At 45.9% G+C, this 27779-nt stretch overlaps 2 protein-coding genes across 7 annotated transcripts in view; one reads left to right on the top strand and one right to left on the bottom strand.

Annotated features, from left to right (window-relative positions):
- Positions 1-23807, bottom strand: part of PEBP4 (phosphatidylethanolamine binding protein 4) — a 248125-nt gene extending 224318 nt beyond the window's left edge. Inside the window, exons 1-2 of one of the 2 annotated variants that reach the window (XM_027598917.2) lie at positions 23554-23807; positions 23214-23412 (exon numbers count right to left, since the gene is read on the bottom strand). The gene's annotated coding sequence lies outside the window, so the exon portion shown is untranslated. The other variant, XM_027598918.1, reaches the window with a different exon arrangement.
- RHOBTB2 (Rho related BTB domain containing 2) overlaps positions 23445-27779 on the top strand; it is a 30792-nt gene continuing 26457 nt past the window's right edge. For 2 of the 5 annotated variants that reach the window (XR_003520791.2, XM_027598913.2), the window contains exons 1-2: positions 23699-23837; positions 25188-25866. Coding sequence is in view for 2 of the 5 variants with exons in the window: in XM_027598910.2 (XP_027454711.1) it covers positions 25825-25866 (42 nt within the window). In the remaining 3 variants the exon portion in view is untranslated. Of the gene's footprint in view, positions 23493-23698; positions 23838-23969; positions 24040-25187; positions 25867-27779 lie in introns of those variants that run through there. The other 3 variants (XM_027598911.2, XM_027598910.2, XM_027598912.2) reach the window with 3 other exon arrangements.

The following is a 27779-nucleotide window of genomic DNA, read 5'->3' as shown; positions in this document are numbered from 1 at the left end:
GGGTATATATCTGTTCGAGGAGGGTAGTGAGAAGACATGATTGGGTGGCAGGATGGGTGAAATAAGTAATGGGGATTAAGGAGGGCACTTGTCATGATGAGCACCAGGTGATGTATGGAATTATTGAATCACTGTACCTGAAACTAATACAACACTGCATGTTAAAAGAGAGAGAGAGAGAGAAGACATGACTGCCAGTTGACCTGTAAATGAGACCAGGACAATTGGAGGCTGTCACCCGTCTCCCTTGTCCTTAGAATGTGTGTTCCACTTGCCTTCTCTGCTGCCAGAAACTGCCTCAAGGACACAACCTCAAGACAGACATGTGGTGTTGAGACTATCTGGACAGGGTACATGACTAAACCCAGTTAAGTCCTCTATACAAACATATAAAATTCTGGCATGCAGGTGTAGAGATCGATTCATCTTGCAGCTGTCCAAGACAAGCCTCATAAGTAAGTTCCCTTGCCACCTACCAACCTAGAGCATCTACAGTGTTCCGACTCTTTCTCTGGGCTCTCCTTGCCCTCCCTGTACTAGGGCTGGTTTCAGATTATACCCAGAAAGCTCCTGAGAACATTGCAAGCCAACAATATTCAAAAGAGTTGAAAGCAGGACCTTGAAGAGATGTTTGCACACCCATGTTCAACAGCAGCATTATTCACAACAGCCCCAAAGAGGAAGCAACCCAAGTGTCCATCAACAGAGGAATGGATGGACAAAATATAAATGATATATTATATATCTATGATGGGATATTATTCAGCCTTTAAAAGGAAAGAAATTCTGGCACATGCTATAAAATGAATGAACTTTGAAAACGTTCTGCAAAGTGAAATAAGCCAGTCACCAAAGGATGAATACTTTATGATTCCACTCATAGGAGGTACTCCAAATAAGTACTCACATTCATTGAGACAGAAAGTAGAACGGTGGTTGCCAGGGGCTGCGGGGAGGGAAGACTAGACAGTGTTTAAAGGGTATGGAGTTTCAGTTTTACAAGAGGAAAAATGTTCTGAAGTGGATGCTGGTGATGGCTGCACAACAATGTGAACATACTTTATGCCACAGAAATGTGTATTTCAAAATGGTTAAAGTGGTAAATTGAATGATATGTATATTTTACCATAATTTAAATAATTAAAAAAAATAAAAACCAACAACATCTATAAAAGACTACAATTATATCTAAGTCAGTCTTCAGCAGGAAGCTCTTTCTAAACATATAAAAATAACCAACACCACAGGAATACAAACATTATAAGAGAATATTATGAAAAATTATATGCCAACAAACAGGGCAATCTGGAAGAAATGGACACATTCCTAGAAACATACCAGCCACCAAAGTTGAAACAGGAAGAAATAGAAAATTTGAACAGGGCACCGTAAGTCAGTTAAGTGTCTGCCTTTGGCTCAGGTCATGATCCCAGGGTCCTGGGATTGAACTCCGGATCGGGGTCTCTGCTCAGCCGGGAGCCTGCTTCTCCCTCTCCCTCTGCCCCTCCCCCCTCACCTGTGCTCTCTCCCTCTCTCTCACTCGCTCTCTCTCTCTCTCAAATAAATAAATAAAATATTAAAGAATTTTTTTTGATGGGGCGCCTGGGTGGCTCAGTCGTTAAGTGTCTACCTTCGGCTCGGGTCATGGTCCCAGGGTCCTGGGATCAAGACCCGCATCGGGCTCCCTGCTCACCGGGAAGCCTGCTTTTCCCTCCTCCACTCCCCCTGCTTGTGTTCCCTCTCTCACTGTCCTCTCTCTCTGTGTCAAAATAAATAAATAAAATCTTTAAAAAAGAAAAGAAAAAATTTGAACAGACCTATAACCAGTAAAGAAATTGAATCAGTAATCAAAAATTTCCCAACAAACAAAAGCCCAGGGCCAGAAGATTTCCCAGGAGAATTCTACCAGACACTTAAAGAAGAGTTAATACCTATTCTTCTCAAATTGTTCCAAAAAAATATAAATGGAAGGAAAACTTCCAAACTCATTCTATGAGGCCAGCATTACCTTGATTCTAAAACCAGACAAAAACCCCACAAAAAAAGGAGAATTACAGACCAATATCCCTGATGAACATGGATGCAAAAATTCTCAATAAGATACTAGCTCATAGGATCCAACAGTATATTAAAAGAATTATTAACCACAATCAAGTGAGATTTATTCCTGGGCTGCAGGGGTGGTTCAATATTCACAAATCAATCAACATGATACACCACATTAATAAAAGAAAGGATAAGAACCATATGATCCTCTCAATAGTTGTAGAAAAAGCATTTGACAAAATACAGCATGCATTCTTGATAAAAACCCTCAACAAAGTTGAGATAGAACATACCTCAACATCATAAAGGCCATTTATAAAAGACCCACAGCTAATATCATTCTTAATGGGGAAAAACTGAGAGCTTTTCCTCTGCGGTCAGGAACAAGACAGAGATGTCCACTCTCAGCATTATTATTTAACATAGCGGGGGAAGTCTTAGCCTCAACAATCAGACCACAAAAAGAAATAAAAGGCATCCAGATCAAAAGGGAAGAAGTCAAACTTTCACTATTTGCAGACAACATGATACTCTATGTAGAAAACCCAAAAGACTCCACCAAAAACTTGCTAGAACTAATACGTGGATTTAGCAAAGTTGCAGGATAGAAAATCAACATACAAAAATCTGTTGTATTTCTATACACTAATAATGAAGCAGCCGAAAAAGAAATCAAGGAATTGATGCCATTTACAATTACACCAAAAACCATAAGATACCTAGGAATAAACCTAACCAAAGAGGTAAAAGATCCGTACTCTGAAAACAAAGAACACTTATGAAAGAAATTGAAGATGACACGAAGAAATGGAAAAACATTCCATGCTCATGGATTGGATGAACAAACGTTGTTAAAATGTCCATACCACCCAAAGCAATTTACACATTTAACGTAATCCCTATCCAAATACCACCAGCATTTTTCACAGAACTAGAACAAATAATCCTAAAATTTGTATGGAACCACAGAAGACTCTGGATAGCCAAAGCAATCTTGAAAAAGAAAAGCAAAGGTAGAGGCATCACAATTCCAGACTTCCAGCTCTATTACAAAGCTGTCATCATCAAGACAGTATGGTACTGGCACAAAAACAGATACATAGATCAATGGAACAGAATTGAAAACCCAGAAATAGACCCATAACTGTATGGGCAACTAATCTTCAACAAAGCAGGAAAGGATATCCAATGGGAATAAGACAGTCTCTTCAATAAATGGTGTTGGGAAAACTGGACAGCAACATGCAGAAGAATGAAACTGGACCACTTTCTTACACCATACACAAAAATAAATTCAAAATGGATGAAAGACCTAAATGTGAGACCTGAAACCATAAAAATCCTAGAGGAGAACACAGGCAACAACCTCTTTGACCTTGGCACAGCAACCTCTTACTAGAAATGTTGCAAGAGGGCAAGGGAAACAAAAGCAAAAATGAACTATTGGGATTTCATCAAGATAAAAAGCTTCTGCACAGTGAAGGAAACAATCAACAAAACTAAAAGGCAGCCTACGGAATGGGCGAAGATATTCGCACATGATATAATGGATAAAGGGTTAGTATCCAAAATCTATAAAGAACTTATCAAACTCAACACCCAAAAAAACAAATAATCCAGTTAAGAAATAGGCAGAAAGCATGAATAGACATTTTTCCATAGAAGACATCCAGATGGCTAACAGATAGATGAAAAGATACTCAACATCATGCACTCAGCATCAGGGAAATACAAAACAAAACCACAATGAGATACCACCTCACACCTGTCAGAATGGCTAAAATTAACAACACAAGAAACAACAGGTATTGGCGAGAATTTGGAGAAAGGGAACCCTCCTACACTGTTGGTGGGAATGCAAGCTGGTGCAGCCACTCTGGAAAACAGTATGGAGGTTCCTCAAAAAGTTATCAGTAGAACTACCCTACAATCCAGCAATGGCATTACTAGGTATTTACCCAAAGGATATAAAAATACAAATTTGAAGGGGTACATGCACCCTGGTGTTTGTAGCAGCATTATCAACAATAGCCAAACTATGGAGAGAGCCCAAATGTCCATCAACTGAAGAATGGATAAAGCAGAAGTGGGAAGAAGTGGTGTGTGTGTGTGTGTGTGTGTGTGTGTGTGTGTGTGTGTGTGTGTGTGATGGAATATTACTCAGCCATCAAAAAGAATGAAATCTTCCCATTTGCAATGATGTGGACAGAGCTAGAGTGTATCATGTGAAGTGAAATAAGTCAGTCAGAGAAAGACAAATACCATATGATTTCATTCATATGTGGAATTTAAGAAACAGAACAGATGGCCACATGGGGGGGGAAGAGAGAGGGAAACAAACCATAAGAGACTCTTAATGGTAGACAACAAACTGAGGGTTGACGGAGGGAGGTGGGTGGGGGATGGGCTAGATGGGTGATGGGTATTAAGGAGGGCACTTGTGATGAGCACTGGGTGTTGTATGTAAGTGATGAATCACTAAATTCTACTCCTGAAACCAATATTGCACTGTATGTTAACTAACTAGAATTTAAATAAAAATTTAAAAAGAAAAAATATATTAAAATAAGATCTACATTAAATCAACACATATATAAGTAAAATTATACAAATTTAATAGGAAAGATTAGTTTTTTTAAAGAAAATTTAATCAATGGAGAGATACCTATAAATCTAGTTGAAATAGTTTAATATTCTAAAAATATTAATTATTTTTAAATGAATTTAAAAATAAGTCTAAATTTCTTTTGGAAAAATTGATATAGCAGAATTGTCAAGAAATTTTTTTGAAAAAGAAAGTTAATGGGGTATGGAGGGGAGAAAGGCATGTCTTATTTATTTTTTCCTGTAAAGCTATAATAATTAAAACATTTTGCTTCTGTCACAAGAATAAATAGCTCAATGAGACAGAACTGAAAGTCTAGGAGCAAACCTAAGTATGAGTGGATATTTAATATATGATAAAATTGAGATTTAAATTAGGTAAGTACAGAAGCTAGAACAATTGACTAATCAGAAAAATATTAATTCCAGACAGTTCAAATAGTTAAGCATGAAGTATGAAACTACAAAAGAATGAGAAAAATAATACAAAATATTTATAAGATATTGGGGAGGGAAACGCCTTGCTAAGATGAAAAGCAAAGAAAAAAACCAGAAGCAAGAAATGGATGTCTCTTAAGAGAGAAAACTCTGAAATTTTTGAATGCCCATACACAAGCATAAAATTATTAAATGCCAATAAACAAGATGAAAGCCAGGCAACAAACTGGGAAATATTTACAACAAATGACAAAAGATTAATATTCCTAATACCTAAAGAGCCATTATAAATCAATATGAAAAAAGTATCATTGCCCTGAAAAATGAGTAAAGCTCACAAACAATTCAAAAAAGAAAGATGAACACATGACTGAAATCATGTTCCTGCTCACTAGCAACAAAGATTGCAAGTTGAAACTAGGTACATTTTGATACATAATTAATATCAAAAGCCATAAAAATGTTTATACAGTTTAACCCCAAAATTCTACTAGGAATTTACTTAAGGAAAAGCCCATGTATTTGCAGCATTATTTATAATAGCAATAGTTTGGAAACCATAGAAGTCTAACAAGAGGGAATGAAATCTTTTTTTAAATGATGGTATTTCATGTAGAAAAGAAACCATTAGAAATAACGTAAAAAAATTATTAAGTGTGGGGTGCCTGGGTGGCTCAGGTGGTTAAACGTCTGCCTTTGGCTCAGGTCATGAACTCAGGGTCTTGGGATCAAGTCCCACATCGGGCTCCTTGCTCAGCGGGGAGCCTGCTTCTCCCCCTCCCTCTGCCATTCCCCACAGCTAGTGCTTTCTCTCAAATAAATAAATAAAATCTTTTTTAAAAATTACTAAGTGCTATGGAAAGATGCACACACAGCTATAGCAGGGTTCCAAGAGGACCTCGATGGCGCACTCACATCAGGAGAAATCAAGGAGGGATGAATAAAGGGGCTGCTTACAAAGGTGAGGGCAGGGTAGGGGGACACCTGAGGGGTGGAGAAGTAACTGGGGGCTAGTTACAACGAACTGTCACTAGACCTCAAGGGCTTCTGGGAGGGAGGGCGGGGACCACAGCAAGCTCAGTGAGGCGCTTAGGATGCAGGATTTGAGGACATATTCACCCTCAGGGCTGTGCAAGGCACAGTGAGTGCCTCCTTACATGTTTGCCCCAGAGGCACCTGCCTCACCCCATGCTAGTCTGGTTGTGGGGGAGGGAGCTATTAAAGGAACCTAGAAGGAAGATCCTGCAGAAAAGTCTGTGCGGAGAGGAGCAGTGTGACCTTTTGGGGGGGGAGGCAGAGGCAGCTCAGGTGACCCCACAGAGAGGCTGCCTGAGACAAATACCTGCTCTCACTTTCCTCCCATCCTGTTTCCTGCAGGGCTTTCTTTCATCAGACTCATCCCAAAGCCAGAGGGCAAGGCTGGTTTACAATCAGCCTCTGGGACAGATCACAGGACAAAGAGCGGATCCAAGGGGCACAGAGACTTCCATAGAATGACACAAAGTTAAGCAAAACAAGCAGGTTCCAAAGCAAAATCTAAAATCCGATGCCTATTTTTACATAAATTTTATTTAGTGGTATACCTGGGGTGTAACATTACATTATGGTTGATTTTTAAATAGTTTTTGCTTTATACATATTTGCTAAATTTAATGGAATGAGTGTCATAAAAAGAAAAAAAAAAAGAGGGGCGCCTGGGTGGCTCAGTCGTTAAGGATCTGCCTTCGGCTCAGCTCATGATCCCAGGGTCCTGGGATCGAGCCCCACGTCGGGCTCCCTGCTCGGCAGGAAGCCTGCTTCTCCCTCTCCCACTCCCCCTGCTTGTGTTCCCTCTCTTGCTGTCTCTCTATCTGTCAGATAAATAAATAAAATCTTAAAAAAAATTTTTTTAAAGAAACATTCCAAAAATCATATAGAGGTTGTGGCCTTAAGAAGAAGAAGTAAAAAGCGTGGATGAAAAAAGTCAAAATATTTTCAGGGGTTGCTTTTGGGTGATGAATGTTTATAGAGTGGTTATGTCTAGGGGGCAAGTGTTGTAGTTTTGTTTTTGTGTGTGCATCTTAATCCTTTTCTTTCTTTGAAAATGTCCTAAAGTGAATGTATGTCTTGCTATCATAAATCCAGAAGCTATTCAATAAGTAGATTGGAGAGAGGGGAATAAATGTGTGTAAGATGGAAAGGAGAGAAAAGAATCTCCGTAAATAGCTACCTGTCGTTCCTGTGAGTTGACACCCCAAGCTCACTTATACTTATCTAATGTGTAAAATGATATGATTTCTCAAGCTCTTTTTGCTCCAAAATTCCTTTAAAGAAGAAAACAATTCTTCTCTAACAGACCTCCTAACCTGCGGTCATGGTCATAAGACAAGGCTGACCAATGCACGGCTTAAATAAGTAGAGTAGGACTCGGAGGAGGAGTTGGGAGCGCCACCTCCCTGCAGGCCTGGGCATTACAGCTGAGCAGGGACCTTTTCCAGGCTCCAGGAAACGTCGCCTTCTACCTGCCTTCTCGCAGAGGCTGCATGTTGACCTCCTCTTCCTTCCCTGACCACTTTAAAATCCAGCTCACTGTCTTCTACAGTCTCCTGTCTTCTAAAATTACAGTGCTTGGGATGCCTGGGTGGCTCAGTCAGTTAAGCGTCTGCCTTCGGCTCAGGTCATGATCCCAGGGTCCTGGGATTGAGTCCCACATCCGGCTCCTTGCTCCACGGGGAGCCTGCTTCTCCCTCTGCCTGCCGCACCCCCAGCTTGTGTTCCCTCTCTCACTCTGACAAATAAATAAATAAAATCTTTATGGACAAATAAATAAAACTACAACGCTTGGCCCCCAGAAATAACCACTTGTAACTCTATAAACATTCATCACCCAAAAGCAACCCTTGTAAATATTTTGACTTTTTTCATCCAGGCTTTTTATTTCATCATCTTTTTTTTTTTAAAGACTTTATTTATTTATTCATGAGAGACAGACAGAGAGAGAGGCAGAGGCAGAAAAGGTGAAGCAGGCTCCCTGCAGAGCAGGGAGCTGATGCAGGACTCAATCCCAGGACCCTGAGATCATGACCTGAGCTGAAGGCAAATGCTTAACCAACTGAGCCACCCAGGCGCCCCTTTATTTCATCTTCTTAAGGCCACAACCTATATATGATTTTTGGAATGTTTCCTTTTTTTTCTTTTTATGACATTCATTCTATTCAATTTAGCAAATATATAAAAGCAAAAACTTGGATCTCGCCATCCTCGAGGTGAATTCAGCATTCATAAGTGTGAGCCATCCAACACTATGGCTTCTTGGTTCCTCGACTGTCTCACTTTTTCAGAGCTTAACCTGCGTTCTCTCTCCACCACCCACTCCGCAGGGCACGCTTTGAAGCTCCCTTTCAGCCAGAACTGCTGCACTTGGGCAATCTGCCCCCTCGCATCGCTGTCCAGCCCGTCCCTCTGGCTCTCCCACTCAGCCACTTCCTCCCACTGCAGCTGTGCTTGGCCTCATGCAGCCCATCAGTCCTTGTGCATGGCTGGTTTTCTGCTGCCATCATGTCCCTCCTTCCAGCCCGGCTACTCAATCTGCCACCACCAGTTCTGTGCCATCTTTTTTTTTTTTTCTTTTTTCTCTTTTTTTAAGACTTACTTATTGGAGGGAGAGAGTGTGCATGCAGGAATGGAGCAGAGGGAGAGGGAGAGAAACTTAAGTAGACTCCCGCTGAGTGCGGAGCCTGACTCTGGGCTCGATCTCACAACCCTGAGATCATGACCTGAGCAGAAACCAAGAGTTGGACGCTCAACCGACTGAGCCATCCAGGCGCCCCAGCACTTAAATATTCTTAAGTTTCTTCCACCTATAAAAGATCTCTTTTAGTAGTGGATGCCCTGAAGCATAACCCAGATGCCCCCTCTGGACCAAGGCATCCAATCTCTCAGGGGCTGAAAGTGTGGCTGCTGGAGGCTCACAGTCGACGCACCCTCTGCCGATTTGCCAAAGGGGGCTGCCTGGCCTCAGGTGACACCCATTCCCCTGGGGCAGACCACACCCGATGACCGGTTGGTGCTGGGGTATTTGAAGGATACTCTGGAATTGTTTTAGGGTAAGACATACTGAAATGCAGATGACAGTCACAAAGGAAGAAGTTTATACTCACAGATCCCTAGAAACGGGACAAGGCACACCACGCAGGGGGCCACATGGGGAAGTGCAGGTTTCCATCAGGAGACAGAGGGCGCAAGGGGAAAATAGGGGAAATATGGGAGTAAGCTTTATGATGACTTCAATGGGAAAGGCAATGCAAGGCAGGGTAACAGGTTTAAGATTGGCTAGTTTGAAACTGAGGGTTCTAGAGGGGTGGGGGGTGGCGGGATGGGTTAGCCTGGTGATGGGTATTAAAGAGGGCACATTCTGCATGGAGCACTGGGTGTTATACGCAAACAATGAATCATGGAACACTGCATCAAAAACTAATGATGTAATGTATGGTGATTAACATAACATAATAGTAAAAATAAAATAAAATAAAATGCTCAAAAAAAAAAAAGATTGGCTAGTTTGAATCATTTTATGGACGCTAGGATATAGGGGCTTTCCCTAGTCATCTGGTGCCCGATGCTGAGGTGATTAGGACAGGGTGGTAGTGTCTGTTGAGGGTCTGGACTCTGGATTGGTTGGTTTGCATATGAAAGTCATGCTCACAGGGGAGTCTCTCTAGGATCAGCAAGATGTTAAAACATCGGAAAACACAGCAAATAAAAAGGCATGGTTAATACAGGGGGTAAAGGTTCAACCCCCCTTGCCCTGATTCCAGAACAACTCTGAAAGGCCACCCTAGCTCCATGGCTCCCAGAGCGCTCGGCCCAGGCCTTTGGGTGACTGCGTCCACAGTCCAGCTCCTGCCTCTGCTCCTTGTGCTGCACCACCCAGGGAAGCGACCCAAGACAGTCTCTCTCACCCCACGGCACCCCACCCCCCCACCTCTCGCTTTCCTTCACAGCCAAACTTCTTGGAGGCACAACGTCTGCTCACTGTCTCCACGTGTACAAATCCACGGCCATGGCTTCTGCTCCGTGGTTCTCAAACTTCAGCCTGAATCAGAGTCATGGGGAGGGTTTGTCAACGCACAGACTGCAGGGCGGCACCTCCAGAGCCTGTGAGGGAGTGGACCTGAGCTGCGGCCCCCAGTCTGTGCCTCTAACATGCCGCCATGTTGGAGAAGCCCCCGCTGCAGCAGCAGTCCCCCAGTTCTGTCAGGAGGAAGTCCACACTTCCTAAGGCTCTTCAGGAGCCGGTGGCCATTTATTCTGTCAGCCTCGACTGTCACCAGGCTTTTCTCACTGTCAACCAGTCACTGCCATAGTTGTGCTTTCCCCTGGAGATACGCCTGCCTTTGTGCCTCTGGGCCTTTGCACATGTCTTGTTTGCTGTGTCAGGTGCTTCCTTAACACCCTGACTTCTTTTCCCTGCCTGTAGCCCCCTTTCAGCTTCCTGTCTCTTTTCCAGTCATGTCTTCGGGGAAGTCTGGGTCTTCTGCTGCGTCCCCTCAGAGGCAGCCCTCACTAAATTACCACCCAGTGACTGGAAAATGAATAATGGCAGAAGCACTGCTCTTTCATTACAGAAATCCCTCCCCTCAGGTGAGGCAAAGATGGAAAAGGCAAAGGAAGAGGCCGGTGGGGAGTGCTGGGCCACACTGGTGGCTCCGCAGGAGGACAACGGGGTGGAAGAGGCATCACCCGCAGGAGGAGGGGTGACACAGCAGCTGTTCTCCTCTTGCTTAAGCTTCCTCTATCCTCGAACTGACAAACACAGGCTTGCCCTGCTCTCCTCAGTTCCCTGGGCCCACCACCTGGGGCAGATGAAACCCACCCCTGCACCAGCTCTCCCAGGGGAGCCACCCCCCACCCCAGTCTGGGGCCCCCAGCCAGCTCTGGTGGGAGTCATGTGATTGCTTTGGTGTGCATGACAAGCTCCCCAGAGTGATGCTTTGCGGGTTGACCTTGTTGTCCAGGACAGATCCCGCTCCGCGCGAGCCTGCTGATGTCTGTGAGCGTTGGGCTGCTTCCCGGGCTTGGGGGGTGGGGTGGGGCAGGGGCGGCGGCAGGGGCACCCTCACTTTTCCTCCACAGATATTTGGCCCCAGTTTTCAGGTTTGGGTTATGTAACACCTGAGGAGAACTACACTCCCCGGTCACCCACACCTTTTCCTTTTCGTGGAGCATTTCACAGGCGCAGCTCCTTCTCAGAGAAGGTCTATTTTGGGAGCTGTTTTCATTTGACCTATATTAAGCACAGTCACAAGGCAGAGGCAAGTCGCAGGGTGCAGGGTGGCCTGCTTGCTCTTTGTGCTTTTTTAGTGTCACGGGTGAGAAAGCCAGACAAGCTAGTGCCTACAGCTCTGGAGCTGAGCCTCGGGTGGCCCATGGAGCTCACCGCGGCATCCGGCCACAGAAAGCTCTAGGCTGGAACAGCCCACCTGTAATAGCGCAAGGCCCGGCTGCGCCCCACCCCCCATTCCGTAGTTCTGGTTTGTGTCCCCCTGAGGCCCCACGAAAGACAGCACTTTCGTCACTGCAACACTGGTCAGGGAAACATTGAGGTTCCCTGCAGGCCCAGAATTTACCAGGCCGGGAAGAGTCCAGGCCTGTGAAGTGCCGCTGGTAGAGTTTTAATTGGCCGCCAAGCCCCTCGGTGGGGAATTGTCTTTCCCGGGTTAATAATTAAATCACATGACCAGCAGGGAGAGAGAAAGGGCTGCTGGGAGCCATCTGGCCCAGGTACTGAGCACAAACAGGTACTCCGTGGAGTCGCCACCACTTTGAGGGCCTGTGGAGAAAATGACAACTGAAGTGATTCACCCACGAAGTGTCCCGTTGGCCCCTCTTCAGTGGGGGCATCTCCTGCACCACTGTTTTCTCCCTTGGGGCTCTTCTTGTCTCGCTAGAAGCAGAGGCCCAGTTCCAGGGTCTAAAGCTCTGCTCCACACTGCCCACCCCAAAGCTGCATCTCCCACACCTCCTTCCTCCTGAGGGTCAGGCCCACGTCTCCAAAGCAGAACTGCACGCTTCCTCCGCACTCGGATCAGCCCCCGCCCCAGGGAGGACAGGGCTGTCGGCCGGATCTTCCACGTGCCCCGCACCATGTCTGCCTTTGCAGGGCAGAATGGACACTGATGAGGACTTCTCGGGCCAGCTGGAGAGATGCTAATGTCAGTCTCAGAACAGTCAGGAGAGAATCCTGGCTTTGTACTGTGCAGCAAACATCAGGGCTTCTGCTCCCATTCTTTGCGACCCAGTGAGTGAATGGCTCTCCTCGAGATGCTGAGTGTGTCCTGCACACCAAAGTGACCACATGATTCCCACCAGAGTTGGCTGGAAGCAGTGAAGGAAGTGGGGAGGCCAGTCCCCTGGGAGAGCTGGTGGATGGCATTGGGGAGGAGGGAGAGGGACAGAGAGAGGCCTTGGCAGCTGAGGTTAGCTGAGGTGTGAGCTTAAGTGCACAAGTGGAAGGAACTTTGAAAACTTGAGTTTTGGGTCTTGAGGGACTGAGGGTGGTGGAGAGAATGGGTAGCGCATTCTAGGCAGGGACACGGGTAGGGTAAGGCAAAGCACAGCCCTCACACGGGGCACATGGGATGCTCTGAGAACACAGTGAGTAGGGGATTAGGAGAAAAGGGGAACCAGGCTGAGGAGGCTTAAATTCAAAGGTGTCCTTCCAGCTGGGCAGCCCCTTTCCTTCCTCTGATCTCTCTTCCTAGTCCCTGGGGCATGACAAGTCCTGGCCACCCCAACACCCCAGGGGGCTCCTGGGGTGGGAGTGTGGAAGAAGTAAACACTCTCTGTGAGCTGATGCAGAGACACTGGCAGACAGAGGACTGCAGACTACCCAACGGGGTCTCCCAGGACAAGGCCTTTCTCTCCAAAGGCAGGAATTTTGGGGAGGTGGGGGAGCCAAGACAAAAGGACCAAAGGAAAGGACCCTGAAATCATAGCCAAACAGAAGCAATGGAGAGATTTTTGCTTCATTAAGGAATAAAGAAAAGACAGTATCATTCTCTACTCAATGAAATACCAAAAAGAAATATAATGGGGGGTGGGGGGGGATGAAATCCCAAGAGGGGATATTGTCATTTTCAGTTGGGGGAAATGCCAGAAGCATTGTTTCTGTCGATATGGCATAATCAGTAGAATACATTTTTTTTTCCCAAGATAAAATACATATCAAGATGCAAGTATTCACTATTTGACTCAGTTTCCCCTCTTTCAGCTAAGTTAGAAATGTCCCAGTGAAGAAATAAAGGCTCCTTGTGCACTGAGCACATGCTACTCAAAGGCAGGAAAATGACTTTCACCTCATAATACCAGCACTCAGCACTTCGCTCAATAAACATTTGCTGAAAGACCAAATTTGCAAAGAAAGAAGCTCCTTGACAAATACAGGTCACCTCTAGAACTGGTTAATTCCATCATGGTATTATCCATTGATGATAATATTAGGCAGTTGTTAAAAAGGTATGGATTAAAAAATTAGCTGTAAATATTTGGGGACAATTCAGGAACTCTGAGTACCAACTGGGTAGTAGATGATATTAGAGAATTTGTTTTTGTTTTTGTTTTTTGTTTTGTTTTTGTTTTTTTAAGTAGGCTCCACACCCAAGTGTGGAGCCCAGTGCTCGGCTTGAACGCACAACCCTGACATCAAGACCTGAGCTGAGGTCAAGAGTCGAATGTTTAACCGACTGAGCCACCCAGACGCCCTGATATTAGAGAATTTTTTTAGTTTATTTCAGGGTGATGATGGTTTTGTGGTTATTTATGTAGGAGAATGTCCTTTTTGAGGAAACATGTGTTGAAGTATTTCGGAGTAAGTGTCATAATGTCTGTGTAGGGGGCCAGGCACGGCCGGCCACCCTAGGTGGGCCGCTTTAACATGAAGATTATTTTGAGTTAAAAGCAATCAAAACGCAGCAGATTCAGGAAAAGCTCTTCACCTCCCCCTCAACTGCCTAAAAAGAATTTAGATAGAGGACCTGCTCCAGGAACAGAGCTGAGGACCTGCTCCAGGAACAGAGCTGAGGACCTGCTCCAGGAAGAGAGCTGCCACCGTAGAGAACTACGTTATGATGCGAGCCGGGTGCGGTAGACAGGGAGGAACCTGGCAAGGCCTGTTTGCGCCAAGTCCTGTGGTCCCGCTGTTTCTGGGGGGCCGGAGTGGCCCCCCTCCCCAGCATTTGTTTATCAAACATTTATTTTTTCATCTTCCTGTGAATTACATTCCTTCCTTTGAAGTTCCAGACCCCTACCTCCTTTCTTTAGTTCAGGATGACATACGTACCTCATTTTGCCTGCCCGTCTTTGGAGTTTCCATGTCCGTGTGGATTCCCTGTGTATATGAAATAATGTCAATTTGATTTTTTTTTTTTGAAAGAGAGAGCGTGTGTGCGTGTGCACCCTCACGTGAGGTGAGGGAGGTGCAGAGGGAGAGAAAGAGAATCTTAAGCAGGCCCACACCCAACACAGAGCCCCATGTGGGGCTTGATCTCAAGACCCTGGGATCATGACCCCTGAGATCCTGACCTGAGCTGAATTCAGAAGTCAGACACTTAACCAACTGAGTCACCCAGGCATCCCGTCAATTTGATTCTTAGTCCAGCTAAAAGGACCTTGAAGATGTTGCTCCTCAACATCTCCAAGTTATTTTGAAAAATTTTGGCCCCCAAAAAAAGCATGAAAAATGTTAACAAATTGTTAAGTCTAGGTAATGGGAATCAGTATTTATTGGATTATTTCTTTTCAATTTTTCTAGATGTTTGCAAACATGTACAGTAAAAAATTTAAAGATATGATGTATATCACACATCAGGCTAGAATCAAGAAAAAAAATCTAAGATTGATAAATAAGGAAAAAATGTATAAAAAGTGTATAACGTGGAAGTAATAGAACTGAAAAGAATTGCCACTCTGATGTTGAAATTATGGAGGATATCTTTTACTTAACTACCTGTTAGGTTTTTTTAATCTCTGAAAAGCATGTTTAAAAGCTATTTGCAATAAGCAATTCACTGCCTAACTTCCTATAGTCTTTATATATTGTCATGATATATCCACATACGTGTATACCTACTTTATTCATCTTTTTTTTTAAAGATTTTATTTATTTATTTGAGAGAGAGAGAATGAGAGATAGAAAGCATGAGAGGGAAGAGGATCAGAGGGAGAAGCAGACTCCTTGCTGAGCAGGGAGCCCGATGTGGGACTCGATCCGGGGACTCCAGGATCATGACCTGAGCCGAAAGCAGTCGCTTAACCAACTGAGCCACCCAGGCATCCCTCGTCTTTTATGCACCAAGTTATTTAATGTACCAAGTTGCAACTTTGTGTTTGCTTTTATCACTGACCTATAGGATGCAATAAAACAATTAAAATACTTTTTGTACCGTAAGAAAAAAACTACCCACATTTATTGCTGTAGTGACATTTTACAATTGAAGGAAAAGACCTAGCAAAACGTTTCCTTCCTTCTGGCCTTACCTTTCTTCCCTCAACATTCATTAATTTGTTTATTATTTTGATTAATAATTTCTTTTTTGGAAGGGCACCCGAGTGGCTCAGTCTGTGAAGCGTCTGACTCTGGCTCAGGTCATGATCTTGGGGTCCTGGGATCAAGCCCGGCGTTGGGCTCCCTGCTGGGTGGGGTGTCTGTTTCTCCCTTTGCCTCAACCGACCCCTGCCCCCACCTGTGCTCTCTCTCTCTCTCTCTCTCTCTCTATCAAATGAGTAAGTAAAATCTTTTAAAAAATAATTACATTTTTTGCTTCTCTTCCCCCACCCCCTGTCAAAAGGTATTAACATACTTATTTCAAAAATCTGGAAAATATTAAAATACACAGAAAGAAAAATTTAAGACCCTTATTTTCAACATCCAGAGATAACCAGTTTACATTTGGTGATATTTCTTTCCTTCTGAGAGGTTTTGTGGGGTTATTTACGAAGTCCCAGGCCCCTACCCTTTTTCCTGTATGAATTTTTCTTGATTAATTGAGATCATGCTGATAAACAATCACGTGTCTGTGTGAGAGGTGTGTGTGTGTGCGCGCATGCCCGTGTGATACACATTCCATCTTCCGAATATACCATCATTTATTTAAAACTTCCCATTGTAGGGCACTTAGGGCTCTAGACTGCATGTTTTACTCCCCCACACACCCCAAATGCATATTTTGAAACCTCATTCTCAATATGATGGTATGTGGGGGTGGGGCCTTTGGAAGGTGATTAGGTCATGAGGGTGGAGCCCTCATGAATGGGATGAGTGTCCTTACAAAAGAGACCCCAGAGAGATCCATTCCACCTTTGATCATGTGAGGCTACAGAGAGAAGACTGGTGTTTATAAACCAAAAAGTGGACTTTTACTGGATACTAAATATCCCAGCATGTTGATGTTGAACTTCCCAGCTTCCAGAACTGTGAGAAATATTTTTCTCTTGTTTCTAAGCCCCAGCTTACGGTATTCTGTTCTAACAGCCAAATGGACTAAGACAGTTTATTTTTTTTTCCTTCATTCCACCCCCCCCAACTTACTAGTGTTATGATCATCCTTCACATAAATCTTTTCCTGACTTCTGATTATTTCCTTAGATTTTGTTCTTAGAATTTTCTTGGGTCAAAGTATATGTGTTCTTTTAAGCCTCTTCATATATATGTAAAAGAGGGGAAAGAAATTTTTCCTCTGCCTCTTAGGTTAGTGACTGAGGCCTGCAAAGTAAACCAAAAAAGACAGAGTAACAGGGGAAAAAGGTTTTCTGGAGTACACATGGGAGCCAGCAAATGAAGTAGCTCGCTTGTTAAATGGTTCAAGTTAAAGCCTTATCTACCTAACTTACTAGGGAAAGGGGAGGGAGGGAGAAAAAGCTTCTATAGGAAGAGTAAATGTTTTTTTTTTTTTAGGAAAGACAATGGATTTTCCGAACAATCTCTTTCCGAGATAAGAAAGTTTGTAATGATGTTTGTCTGTCAAGTATGAGTTTCCTTTCTGTCTCCTTCAGGGCCATACAAATCCCCCAGAGAAGAGATTTGGGGTAGGTTTTATTTGATCTATTCTGGGACTAGATCTTCCCTGAAGAAAGAACTTGTGACAGACTTACTTCCCAGAACTTGCTGCTTTTAGTCAGATAAAGGAAGCTCTGAGAAGCCTTCTTTCTGCAACCTTTGACTCTCAAACGTCTTCATACATTAAATAATCTTTTATTTAAAATAATCTTCATAACAACTTGGGGGCTCTGCATGGGTCCTCACATATTCCATCTGATTGTTTTTCAGAAATGTACTAATTTATACTTCCATCAAGTAGTGGGAGTTGAGTATCATCATTAAAAAAAAAATTCTTACTGATTCCACAGATTAAAAATTGATCTAATTTTTGCTTTTTAAAAATAACTGAGGGAACACCTGGGTGGCTCAGTTAAGCTTCTGCCTTTGGATCAGGTCATGATCCCAGGGTCCTGGGACTGAGCCCCGCATCGGGCGACCTGCTTAGCGGGGAGCCTGCTTCTCCCTCTGCCTGCTGCTCCCCCTGCTTGTGCTTGTTCTTTCTGACAAACAAATAAATAAAATCTTCAAAAAAAATAAAAATAAGTAAAAATAAAAATAACTGAGGTTAAGCCTTTTAAAAAATGTTCCCAAATTTATTTCCTTTTAAAAAATGAATTGTATTTGCATGTTCTTTGCCTATTTTATTTGCTAAAAAAACTTACTGGTAAATGAAAAGCCTTCAGGTTTTAAATGCCCAATTGTTATATTAGAATATTTATGAGGACAAACAGTGAAAAAAAAGTTGTGTATTTATATTACCAGTGTGAAGAGAAATGAGAATTCATTTAATCGTCAAATTCCTTAACAATTCTGAAAAACAGAAGGGTCAGATCATTTCATCAGGACAATTTCGATTGTTATGCTAGCTATCTTCAAAGTGAAAGTCTGAACTAATGTCCAATACCAAGGTTTTTAAAAAAAACAAACTCTGTGGATATTTAAAATTAGAGCTCCAAATTCCAAGGAATCCGTTCTTCTAACAGCTTTGTGTGATGTCCCAAATACTTTCGAAACCCCAAATTACAACTTTGTCTTTCTGCTTGATTACATGAAGTGCATCTCATCCCATAGCTATGGCCCCAAAACAACACGTAGCATTAGTCCAAATCTCCTATTTTTTACTTTCCTCTTTAGCCATAGGTAATCAAAACACTAAATTGCTCTAAGCTGCTTCTTTCAAGTGTAATACCTTATCTGCAGAGATTTAAGCAAAAAAAATTTGTTCACAATTTTTCCGATTTTAAACTACCTACTGATTTTCCTCTGAGATTTAGAAATGTCTTTTTCAGAATTCGACTGCAGTATATATAAAAGGTCTGCTTGTGAGAATGTATGTTTTCCTTCCGATCTCATTTCCTATTGTAAAAGCTAATTGTCAGTGCCTGGCACGGTGTCTGCCATAACTAGTTCAATAAATGTTGACTGGAGCTGATTCGACCACTGATAAAAAGCGAACCATCTTTTTAACTCTGGCTGTGCTGACAATTATTTTTAAACCTATGCTGAGCTGTATGATTGACTGAAAGATAGAGATCTCATTCCCCAGCGGGAGCCTCTGGAGCCGCAGTGACCTCCCCACCCCCCTACCCTCTTCTTGACTTCCATGGAGCCTTGAGATGCTCTCCTCACTAGGGCAGGCCCTTCAGGATTGTTCCAAGTAGGCTGGTTTTGAGAGCTGAGTCTTTTGCCAACCAGATTCATTTGAATTAGCCACTGTCCCTGCCAGGAATTCACAGCTGGAGCTGGTGCAGGCTCCTTCTGTTGGGTGGGGGGCAGGAGGGAGGAAGGGGAGGTAGGATGAAAAGGGACAAAATGTAGGTACCTTCTGTGTAGCCCCTTTCTCCTCCTAGCTGCCTCTGAAGCAACTCAAATCTGCTCTCCAGGGGTTGCAGAATGAGCAGTAGGCATACTCTGGCTGCCATGCGCTTACGGCAAAGTATCGGGTTCTCCAGAGGAGTTTAGGGCTCCAGAGGAGCCTAAGCTTGGCCCTGAGCCCAGTCAGCTGAGCTCCAGCTGCAGCAGCACCATGCTGCTCAGCCCAGGCAGCCCAAGATCTGGAGCACTTCAAGCTCAGGTATAGCTGGCCCTTCTGCCCACTCTCCCAACCCCAGTCTTGCCCACTGGGCTCTCAGAGGCCCCAGTCTATAAATGGTGATGTCAGAGGCTAAGCACTGAAGCCTGCCCAGGCATTTGTGTAGCAGAACTAGAAGAGAGAAGCCTTTCATTGCTCCCAGGGATGTCCGGCTCTGTCTTCTCACCGTTTCGCTGAACCCATGCGCAGGAAAACCTAGAGGCTACTGGTTTGGGGCTCTTACCTCTGTTCCCATCATGCGGCCCAAAGGAGGCCCTGGGCAAGATGGTAATGCTTGTTTTAAAATCTCTCTCCAGCCTCCTGGCCTTTCCACCTGTTGGTGGAAGGCTCTGCTCCAGTATCTCCTTCCCAGCCGTCCACTGCCCCTTCCTGCCACTCCCTCATTCTCAAGTCTTTGTGATGTACAAAGGTAGAACTGCCTCACAAACTAGACTTCAGGTTCTGTGCAAACTCCAGTTCATTGGTATAGGCGCCATCATTCTTGCAAGGCACCTTCTGGTCTCGGTTTAGAAATAGTGAGTACCATGATTAGCTCGCTTGATTAGCTCTCCCTGCCTCCTCCATGAGTGGGTACATAGACACCATGTAGACATGTTTGTACCAACATGTAGACTATTTTGTTACCAACCCAGTGAAATAGAGTTCAGATAGTTTCTCTATAAAGGGCTGAAATGCTGAGACTGATAATTTGGCCATAGCAAAGCAGAGGTAAAATGTGGAGGGAAAATACTTGCTTTTGGCCATAGTGATCATAACCTATATTTTTATTTTCTACCCTAAGGAAAAAAGGTTTTTGGTAGGGGCAGGACTTATTTATCATTTAAATAAACTCATTTCACAATGTTTTTCTGGAATTTGAGTGGGCCCATTTGGAATGTTGTTGGATTGTTAGCAGCCCCCTCATGATATGCTTATTCAGGGGTGTACATGAGTCTCTTCCTGACCAAGGATACACCTGGAGACTCTCTACTGGCAGGATGATGGCTGTGACCTTCAGCACAGAACTCTGCTCCTGAGTAACCACTTTGGGTGTTTGGGAGGCACACGGAACAATTTCAGAGTAGTGTGAAGCACACACTCATTTTTCTTTATGTATCTTCTACTTCTAAATGTTCTACTATGAACCTGTAAAATCAGAGAAAAAAGACATAAAAAAGAAGATAATGCTATATGGCATATTATATACCAATTATGTATTTTAGATACCTATATCGAGTCATAAAAATTTTAGTGGTTCTTAATTTTTCATATTTTTCTGCAACTATCAATATTTGTTAATGAAGGGGCACCTGGGTGGCTCAGTTGTTAGGCGTCTGCCTTTGGCTCAGGTCGTGATCTCAGGTCCTGGGATCGAGCCCCACATCGGGCTCCCTGTTCAGTGGGAAGCCTGCTTCTCCCTCTCCCACTCCCCCTGCTTGTGTTCCTTCTCTCACTGTGTCTCTCTCTGTCAAATAAATAAATAAGATCTCTAAAAAGTATATATTTGTTAATGTACATTTGTTAATTATAGAACCAGAGAAATATTTTTAAAATAAAGTCCTGGGGCTTTTTTCTTAGCCAAAACCCCAGTTGATAAATGTGAATTACAGAGAAAGGTTTAAACAGGAAGGGCAAGCTTAACATGTTTGAGAAAAAATATAGAAAACTATATTTATCACCTTAGGCTAAGGAAGGGTTTCTTAAGACACAAAATATACTATCCTTGAAAGAAACCTTAATAAATTCAACTGCAATATAAGAACGTATGTTCATCAAAAGCCACCATAAAGAAAGTCATATAACAAGCCACACTCCTGGAGAAAATATTTGTCACACGTAGAACTGAAAAGCTAGAAATGTTTTTTGTATATTAAAATACATTAATACTTAAAAATATATATAATATATAATATTTTTCATATCATTAAACAATATTAGTTCCAGAACATGTAAATAACTCATACAAATTGCTGATGATAAGAAAATGCTGGTGTCCAGAAAATGGGCAAAGGATATGAACAGGCACCTCACAGAAGAAGAAACACAAACGTACCAAAACGTTGGAAGATACCCACTCGACCTTGTTAGTACCAGAGAAACACGGACTGTTCCTGCTGAGATACCATGATGCACCCAGCAGAGAGGCCAAGGGGAGGTGAGAATCAGCAGCAGCTAGAACCCTTCTTCACTGGCCGCTTCAGAAAACCCTTCAGTGCAATCTTGTCAAGTTGATCCGGCACTTACCCCATTACCCAGCAATTCCATTTCTGGGTATTTACCCAGTGAGAAATGTTTGAACATGTGCACTTGGTCAAGCACAAGAACATTCAAAGGAGCGGTTTTCATACTAGCAAAGACTAGCCAGTGGAATAATATGCCGCGGCCCTGGGAATCACATGGCCCTGCAGATGGAGGCACCATGGCCGCACACAGCAGAGTGGCCCCATCTTAGTAACACAAAGTCCAGCAAGATGATGCACATACAGTATAATATCCTTTCTCAAAGCTTCAAAACAAGCAAACCTATGCAGTATATTATTTAGGGAGGCCTCCACAATATGATAGAAAATATTCTAAATCTTCAGGGAAATGACCAACACCAGATGCCGACTAGGGGCCCCTGTGTCGAGAGGTTAGACGTGGGGACGAGGAGTCCCGCGCGCGTGGCTTCAACCGTGCAGTGTGTTGCTTGTGTTACACTTTTTAAGTCGAGTAAGGGGTTTGCAGTTGTTTGGGTTCCTATTATGTTTTATGACTTGGATATGTGTAATATTTTAGTGGACCATATATTAAAAATATTAATGACTACACAAGGAAATATGTGAGATATCCAAAACCTGTAAGTGGAACCCCTTTGATTTGAACTCAGTCTGACTTGGGATTCCAAGCTCTTAAACCTACTTGGTCATGATGTATTGTCTTATTAACAGTGCTTTTAGTTTGAGAAAAAAAAAAAAATCCTGATTATAATCATCGGTATGGGTATCGAGGTACAGACTCATTTCCTTAACCCCACCCTTTACTTCTCAACATCTTCCAAAATGATCATTGTCCCCCCAGTGTGGCTAAGAGAGAGAAGAGGAGGAGTGCCCAAAGCATGCTTCTCTAGCGCCCCGTACAGACCAGATTTACTGTAGCAGCGAGTGGGGTGTCCACCAGACCCCAGGGGGCTGGGCGGTGACATCTTCACCCACAGGCCAACTCCCCTGGTTCTTTTCACTGGCCCATGGTTCTTTTCACTGTAGTCATTCTTTGGGGTGAGGGCTTTGTTTCCTGAATACACTGAGGGTGTCTCCCAGCCCTACCCCGTGCCTGCGCTCCCAGGGCTCAGCCGATCAGACTGGCACAGAGCCCTTTCTTTACTTAGCAGAGTTGCTGGAAGGGGCAGGGTTAGCACTATGAATCCTTGAGCCCCGGGCAGCTGGAGAAGATAAGAGGTGGAGAACAATCTGGGGAAGGGAGGGGAAAAGCAACCGGCTTCTGGAGGAGTGAGGATAGCACACAGAACTCAGGGCTACTGAAGCATGCACCAGGGTCCCAAGGGAGATAAGTGCTGTGAAGGCCATGGGGATCCTCCCCCTTCCCTGCTGGGGCATCCAATGGGGACAAGTTGGGGTGATGGCGGAATGCATCCCAGCCCGGTGCACTGTCATGTCAACTCCCCCTACCCCTCTCCACAGCACCAGCCCCTCACATCATATTCAAAATGGGGAGACAACAGAGTCCAAGCCATTGCAAGGGATACACAAGCTCCATCAACCAAGTAAAAAGCCATTGTTCTTAGCGTTCAAAATGAGGGATATCAAACCATTAAGACTCACAAAATGGCAAATTGAGGTCCAGAAATTGATTGCAAGAAGCACAGTGGCCAGTCTAGGTTTTGAACTCCGTTGTTCAATCCTCTTGAGTATCCTGGCTGGCCAGACACGTATGTCTGACCACTACAAGCTAATAGCTTTCCCGTTGTTTATTTTCTACCTGAGTGCAAAGGAGCAGAAGCAGGAAGAAGGGCTTCCTGTCCAGCAACACTCCCCAACTGCCATCTCGCTTCTCCAGCTTGGCTTCCCTCTGTATAGCCTCCAGCTCAGGTTGCCAAAATTAATCACCGGTGGGGTTGAAGCAACAGCGCTGTTCCCTGGCTCTAGGCCAGGCTCCCAGGATGTGCGTCAGAAAGAGCCTGTGAGTGAAATTCCAAAGCAATATGAGTCACCAGGGAGGAGGAGAGGCCAGGACAGAAGTCAGAATGAGAGCCTGAGGGTAGACCAAAAAAAAGGCCCTGGGGGGTCGGGGGCTGGGCCGAGATACCGAGAATGCTCACCTGTCCAAAGTTGGGAGGGAGGCCTCCGGCCCAAGTGACTTATCTCTGGGCTCTGCACAGACCTGGACGGGGAGGCAACTGACCGGGAGGCCGGCCTCTAGTCCCACCCCTGGATACAGTAACCATGACCCTTACCTGGCTCCCCATAGGCTGGGCTTTGGATCCCAGCCCTGAAATCCGTGTATTGTTTCCTCACGCATTCCCTCCCTCCGGACCTGGCCCAGGACATTGCTTCCGGACTGGGACGGTGATAGGCCAGCTAGGCCCCGGAGTAAAGACAGCAGGTAAGCCTGTGTGACCCATGCCTGCCATCCTGAGACACCCGCCCCCCCACCCCGGCCCTTTCTCTGTGCCTGGGGAAGAGAGAGGCGCTCCAGCTCTGGCGGCTCCACCTGTCCTCACCTGGTCCCTTCCAGAACTCAGGACAAAGAGCACTTCTCAGAACGTGGTCTCCTCCGAAGGAGGGAGAAGGGGAAGCAGGGGGAGGTGAGTTAAGGAATCAGGTGTCTTACGCATCATGGCTCAGCAGCCCCTTGACTGGGGACCAGCAACCCGAGGCAGCCGTCCCAAGGCTAAAACCGTGTCTTGGGGGTGCGGGGGGGGGGGGGTAGCAGTTCCACATGTAGTGGGAGTATCAAGGGCCAATGCCTACAGGGGCCAGGAGCCAGGGCAGGCCTGCATTCCACTCTCTCCTGGGAACCTCGGCAGGAGGGAAGGGGAGCCGGGGTCTCTCCTCCTCCAAGAGCCCTTTTGGTCCTACTCCATCAGCTGTCAGTGGCCAGGGTGGAGCTCAGCAGCAGCCCGAGCTTCTGGGGTTCTGGGGCCACCTCCGCCCCCAGGCCTGCTCTACCTCTGCCCTTCTCCAGCCCGAGCGGCCCCTGCCAATACCAGGGATAGCTCCGCTCTGCCGGGTTTCCTGCACCACTCCCTCCGGGCCCCTGTGCAGCCCCTCGAGGTCCCTTCCCACTCCAGGAGCTGCCTGATCCTGGCAGCGGGAGGATCCACTCCTCCAAGAAGAAACGGAGCAGCATCCCTAACTCTGATCCTCACCCTCTCTTGCTCCCGCCCCCCCCCACCGCCCCACAATTGGGCGCTTCTTTCTAGTCACACCTGGCCAAGAACTCAGGCTAGCACAAGCAATGCCTTTCAGGGCAGCAGAGTACCCCCAGTCAGCCTGCTGTCTCCTCCTTGCAAAGCAGTAGCTGAGTGAGGGAGCTCCTTTTGCTTTAGGAAGAGACGAGGCTGAGACTGAGGCTCAGACAAGGGGCCGATGGAGAGGGGGGCCCTAGCGAAGGTGAGGGGCATGACTCAGCGTGGGGAGTCAGACCGGCTGAGGGGGTCTGTGAAGTGACCGTTTAAGGCCCCAGCTGCCCCTGTTTCCAGGTGACCTTTGCCCTGGGCTCTAATTCTGTCTGCTCCTTGTGCCTCCACTTCCAGGGCGTTCTTCTATATATATATATATATATATATAGTCCATCAACTGAATTAAAAGCCCACGCCTTGAGGCATGAAAATATTCCCACATTCTTGACTTCTTCTGGGGCCGGGGTTGCAGAGTGAGTAGGGGCTGGGAGGGATCCGAGGCAAGTCCCAGCTGGTCCATTCTTGCTTCTCTGCCTTCTGTCTCCCTATAGCGACCCTCCCTGATGGCAGAAAACATGTCACATGATAACCTCGCACGGTCAGAATTTCAAAACCAGTGTGGATCATCCACCAGCACCACCTGGTCTCACGCACGAGTAAACTGAAGCCCACAGAGATCGAGTCTGCGGAAGGGGCCACAGCGCTGGGCCCCACACAGCCACAAACTCCCCGTGTGACGTGGCACACGTGGCACACGTCTGGCTCAGGTTTCTCAGCTAAAGAGTCATTTTGATACGAATTAAAAACAACACATTAATGCTCTAAAATCGGGGCACGAGGTTGGAGGGGCTCAGGGGCTGTGCCATCTCCTCTGAGAGGCTTGGGCCTGCCGGTTTTGTGACAGTAGCAAGTCACATGGCTTCCCAAAGCTTCAGTTTCCCCATCTGCCAAGTGGGGATCATAGTCCCTCCTCAGAGGATTGCTCTGAAGTGTCAATAAAGCAGTACGTTAGCCCAATACTGGGCATATAACAGGCTTTTGATAAATGATGATTATGATGATTAGGCTTAAGCTTCTTGATGATCGGGATGTCATCGTTACTATTTTATAATCTCCGCCATCTCGAGCAGTGTCGGGCACGGGTAGGAGTTTAACATGTATGTGATACGCAAAACGAAAGGTAAATGAATGAATGAGCAAACAAGCCTCATCTTTTCCCGGAGTCTCAGGGTGAGTAAGCGATGTGACTGGGGCCCAGGCCCGGGAGAGGCAGAGTGTGGGCGGCGCTCCTCCCAGCCCCAAGGCCCCGCGGTCCCAGCTCTGCATGTATAGGATGGTGGTTGGGGCGGCTGGGAGCCAAGTTCTGCTGAAGCCGCTCTGGCACCCCAAGGCGTCCCTGTCGGGGTACAGAGATGGTGGTGCGAGAGTCTCCTTTTGGGGGCTGCCTCCAGCCCCAGGATCCCACCCACCGCTCAAGCTCCCAGACAGCTCTCAGCACGGGTCTCCTAGGAGAAAGAAGAGGGTGGGCTGGGAGAAAGGTAGGGTGGGCGGGGGTGAGCTTGTCCGGGCATGTGGTAAGACCCAAACTGCCCGACGAAGTGGAGGTGTGCATTCTGTGGCCTTTGAGGTGCCCAGACTAGGTTTCCAAGGGCCTGCGTGACAGCACCCCACCGCCCCTGCCACTCTGCCTGGGGACCAGTGCCACAGGCTATCTCCCTAAACGGATGACCTGTTCTGTGAGAAGCTTCCAACCCTGAGCACCAGCTCCTCTACCCTCTGTCTCCGCCTCACTTCAGGCCTTGCCCTGGGGGTCCAATAAACTGGGAACGGCTTCGCCCTGCGGAGCAATGCCTCAGGCTGAGACCAGGGGCCCTGGACTCTGTGCGCAGCACCCTGACCCTCAGAGGGGCTGAATTTCCCAGGGTAGCTGGCTACTGACTCAGGCTGCTTGGAGAGAGGACTCTCAGGTCCAGAGAAGTCCGGAGACAATGCAGTTGCCCTGTTGGTCTCTCACCACTCCAAGAAAGTTCTGCCAGCTGGCCGTCCCCCTCTCTTTGACCAAGTCAGAGCCATGTGCAGATATTTTTCTAGAAATCTCTGCCCAGGAGGTGGGGAAAGGAGGGAGAAGAATGAGGAGGAGGGGTGGCGGCAAAGGAAAGGGAGAACGAGAGGTAAGGAGGAAAGGAGGAAAAGAGAAAGGGGGCCTTAAGGGTCCTTGAATGATCCCAGACTTTGTGGAGGATGTGGAGCTTTGGGAGCTGGGGGAAGTCTCCTCCTCCGACTATAAAAAGTCAGGGCCAGAGGCTCCTTAGATACCATCCAGGTCAACTACCTGATTTTCCTGAGAACCCGGAGGGGGCGGGAACCCAGTTCCAGAATGCACTCCAGCGCCTTTTGTATCCCTTCCTTTCTCATGTTGTTGGAGGTCCGAGTACCAAAAGGCTCCGGGGCTAGGGCAAAGGGGTGCAGGGGTGCTCTGCAGGGTGTGGCCTGGAGCCCTGCAAGGGGAGCCCAGAGTGCAGGTGAGGGCCATCCTGGGAAGCCTCACACAATCCTTTAACCTGGGTCCAAAGCAGCTACAGCCTGAAACTCGTGTCTGGTTACTGACATGCCGCAATGCCCAAGGCAGGGTCCAAGTTCAGACTAAGCTGATTTTGACAACAACACTGAGCCTGCTAAATGTTTACTAAACAAACCCTGTGCTCTTCTCAGTTTTTAAGATTCCCTATTCCATGCCATGCATTCCTTTATCTGGAAGCAGTAAACAGTAATACACACTCACAGTGGACCAACCTCTGAGGGTCAACAAAAATCTTTCCCATCCCTAACATGGGTTATTATCCCTGTGAGCTCTAGCAGGACCAGCTCCCAAGGGGGGAAGAAGAAAGGGGACTGAGGGCTCCCGGACACACATGGCCCCTGGCCTCCCTCTCAGCCTCCTCCCTGCCCCCTCTAGAACACTGCAGCCACATGGAAAGCCATGGGGAACAGTTGGGGCTTTTTATAATCTTTATTTGTTAACAGTTCAGGCTATTTTTTTCCATGCTTGCAAGAGATGCCAATGCCTCTTGAAAAAGTTGTGAAAAAAAAACAAGTCTATTTTGGGGTGATCAGCCTCCTCAGAGCTTCTCACTTGCAGCTCT

The sequence above is a fragment of the Zalophus californianus genome, chromosome 2 (assembly GCF_009762305.2).
Source record: "Zalophus californianus isolate mZalCal1 chromosome 2, mZalCal1.pri.v2, whole genome shotgun sequence".
Classification (NCBI taxonomy): domain Eukaryota; kingdom Metazoa; phylum Chordata; class Mammalia; order Carnivora; family Otariidae; genus Zalophus; species Zalophus californianus.
This window is presented reverse-complemented; position numbering and strand designations above follow the sequence as displayed.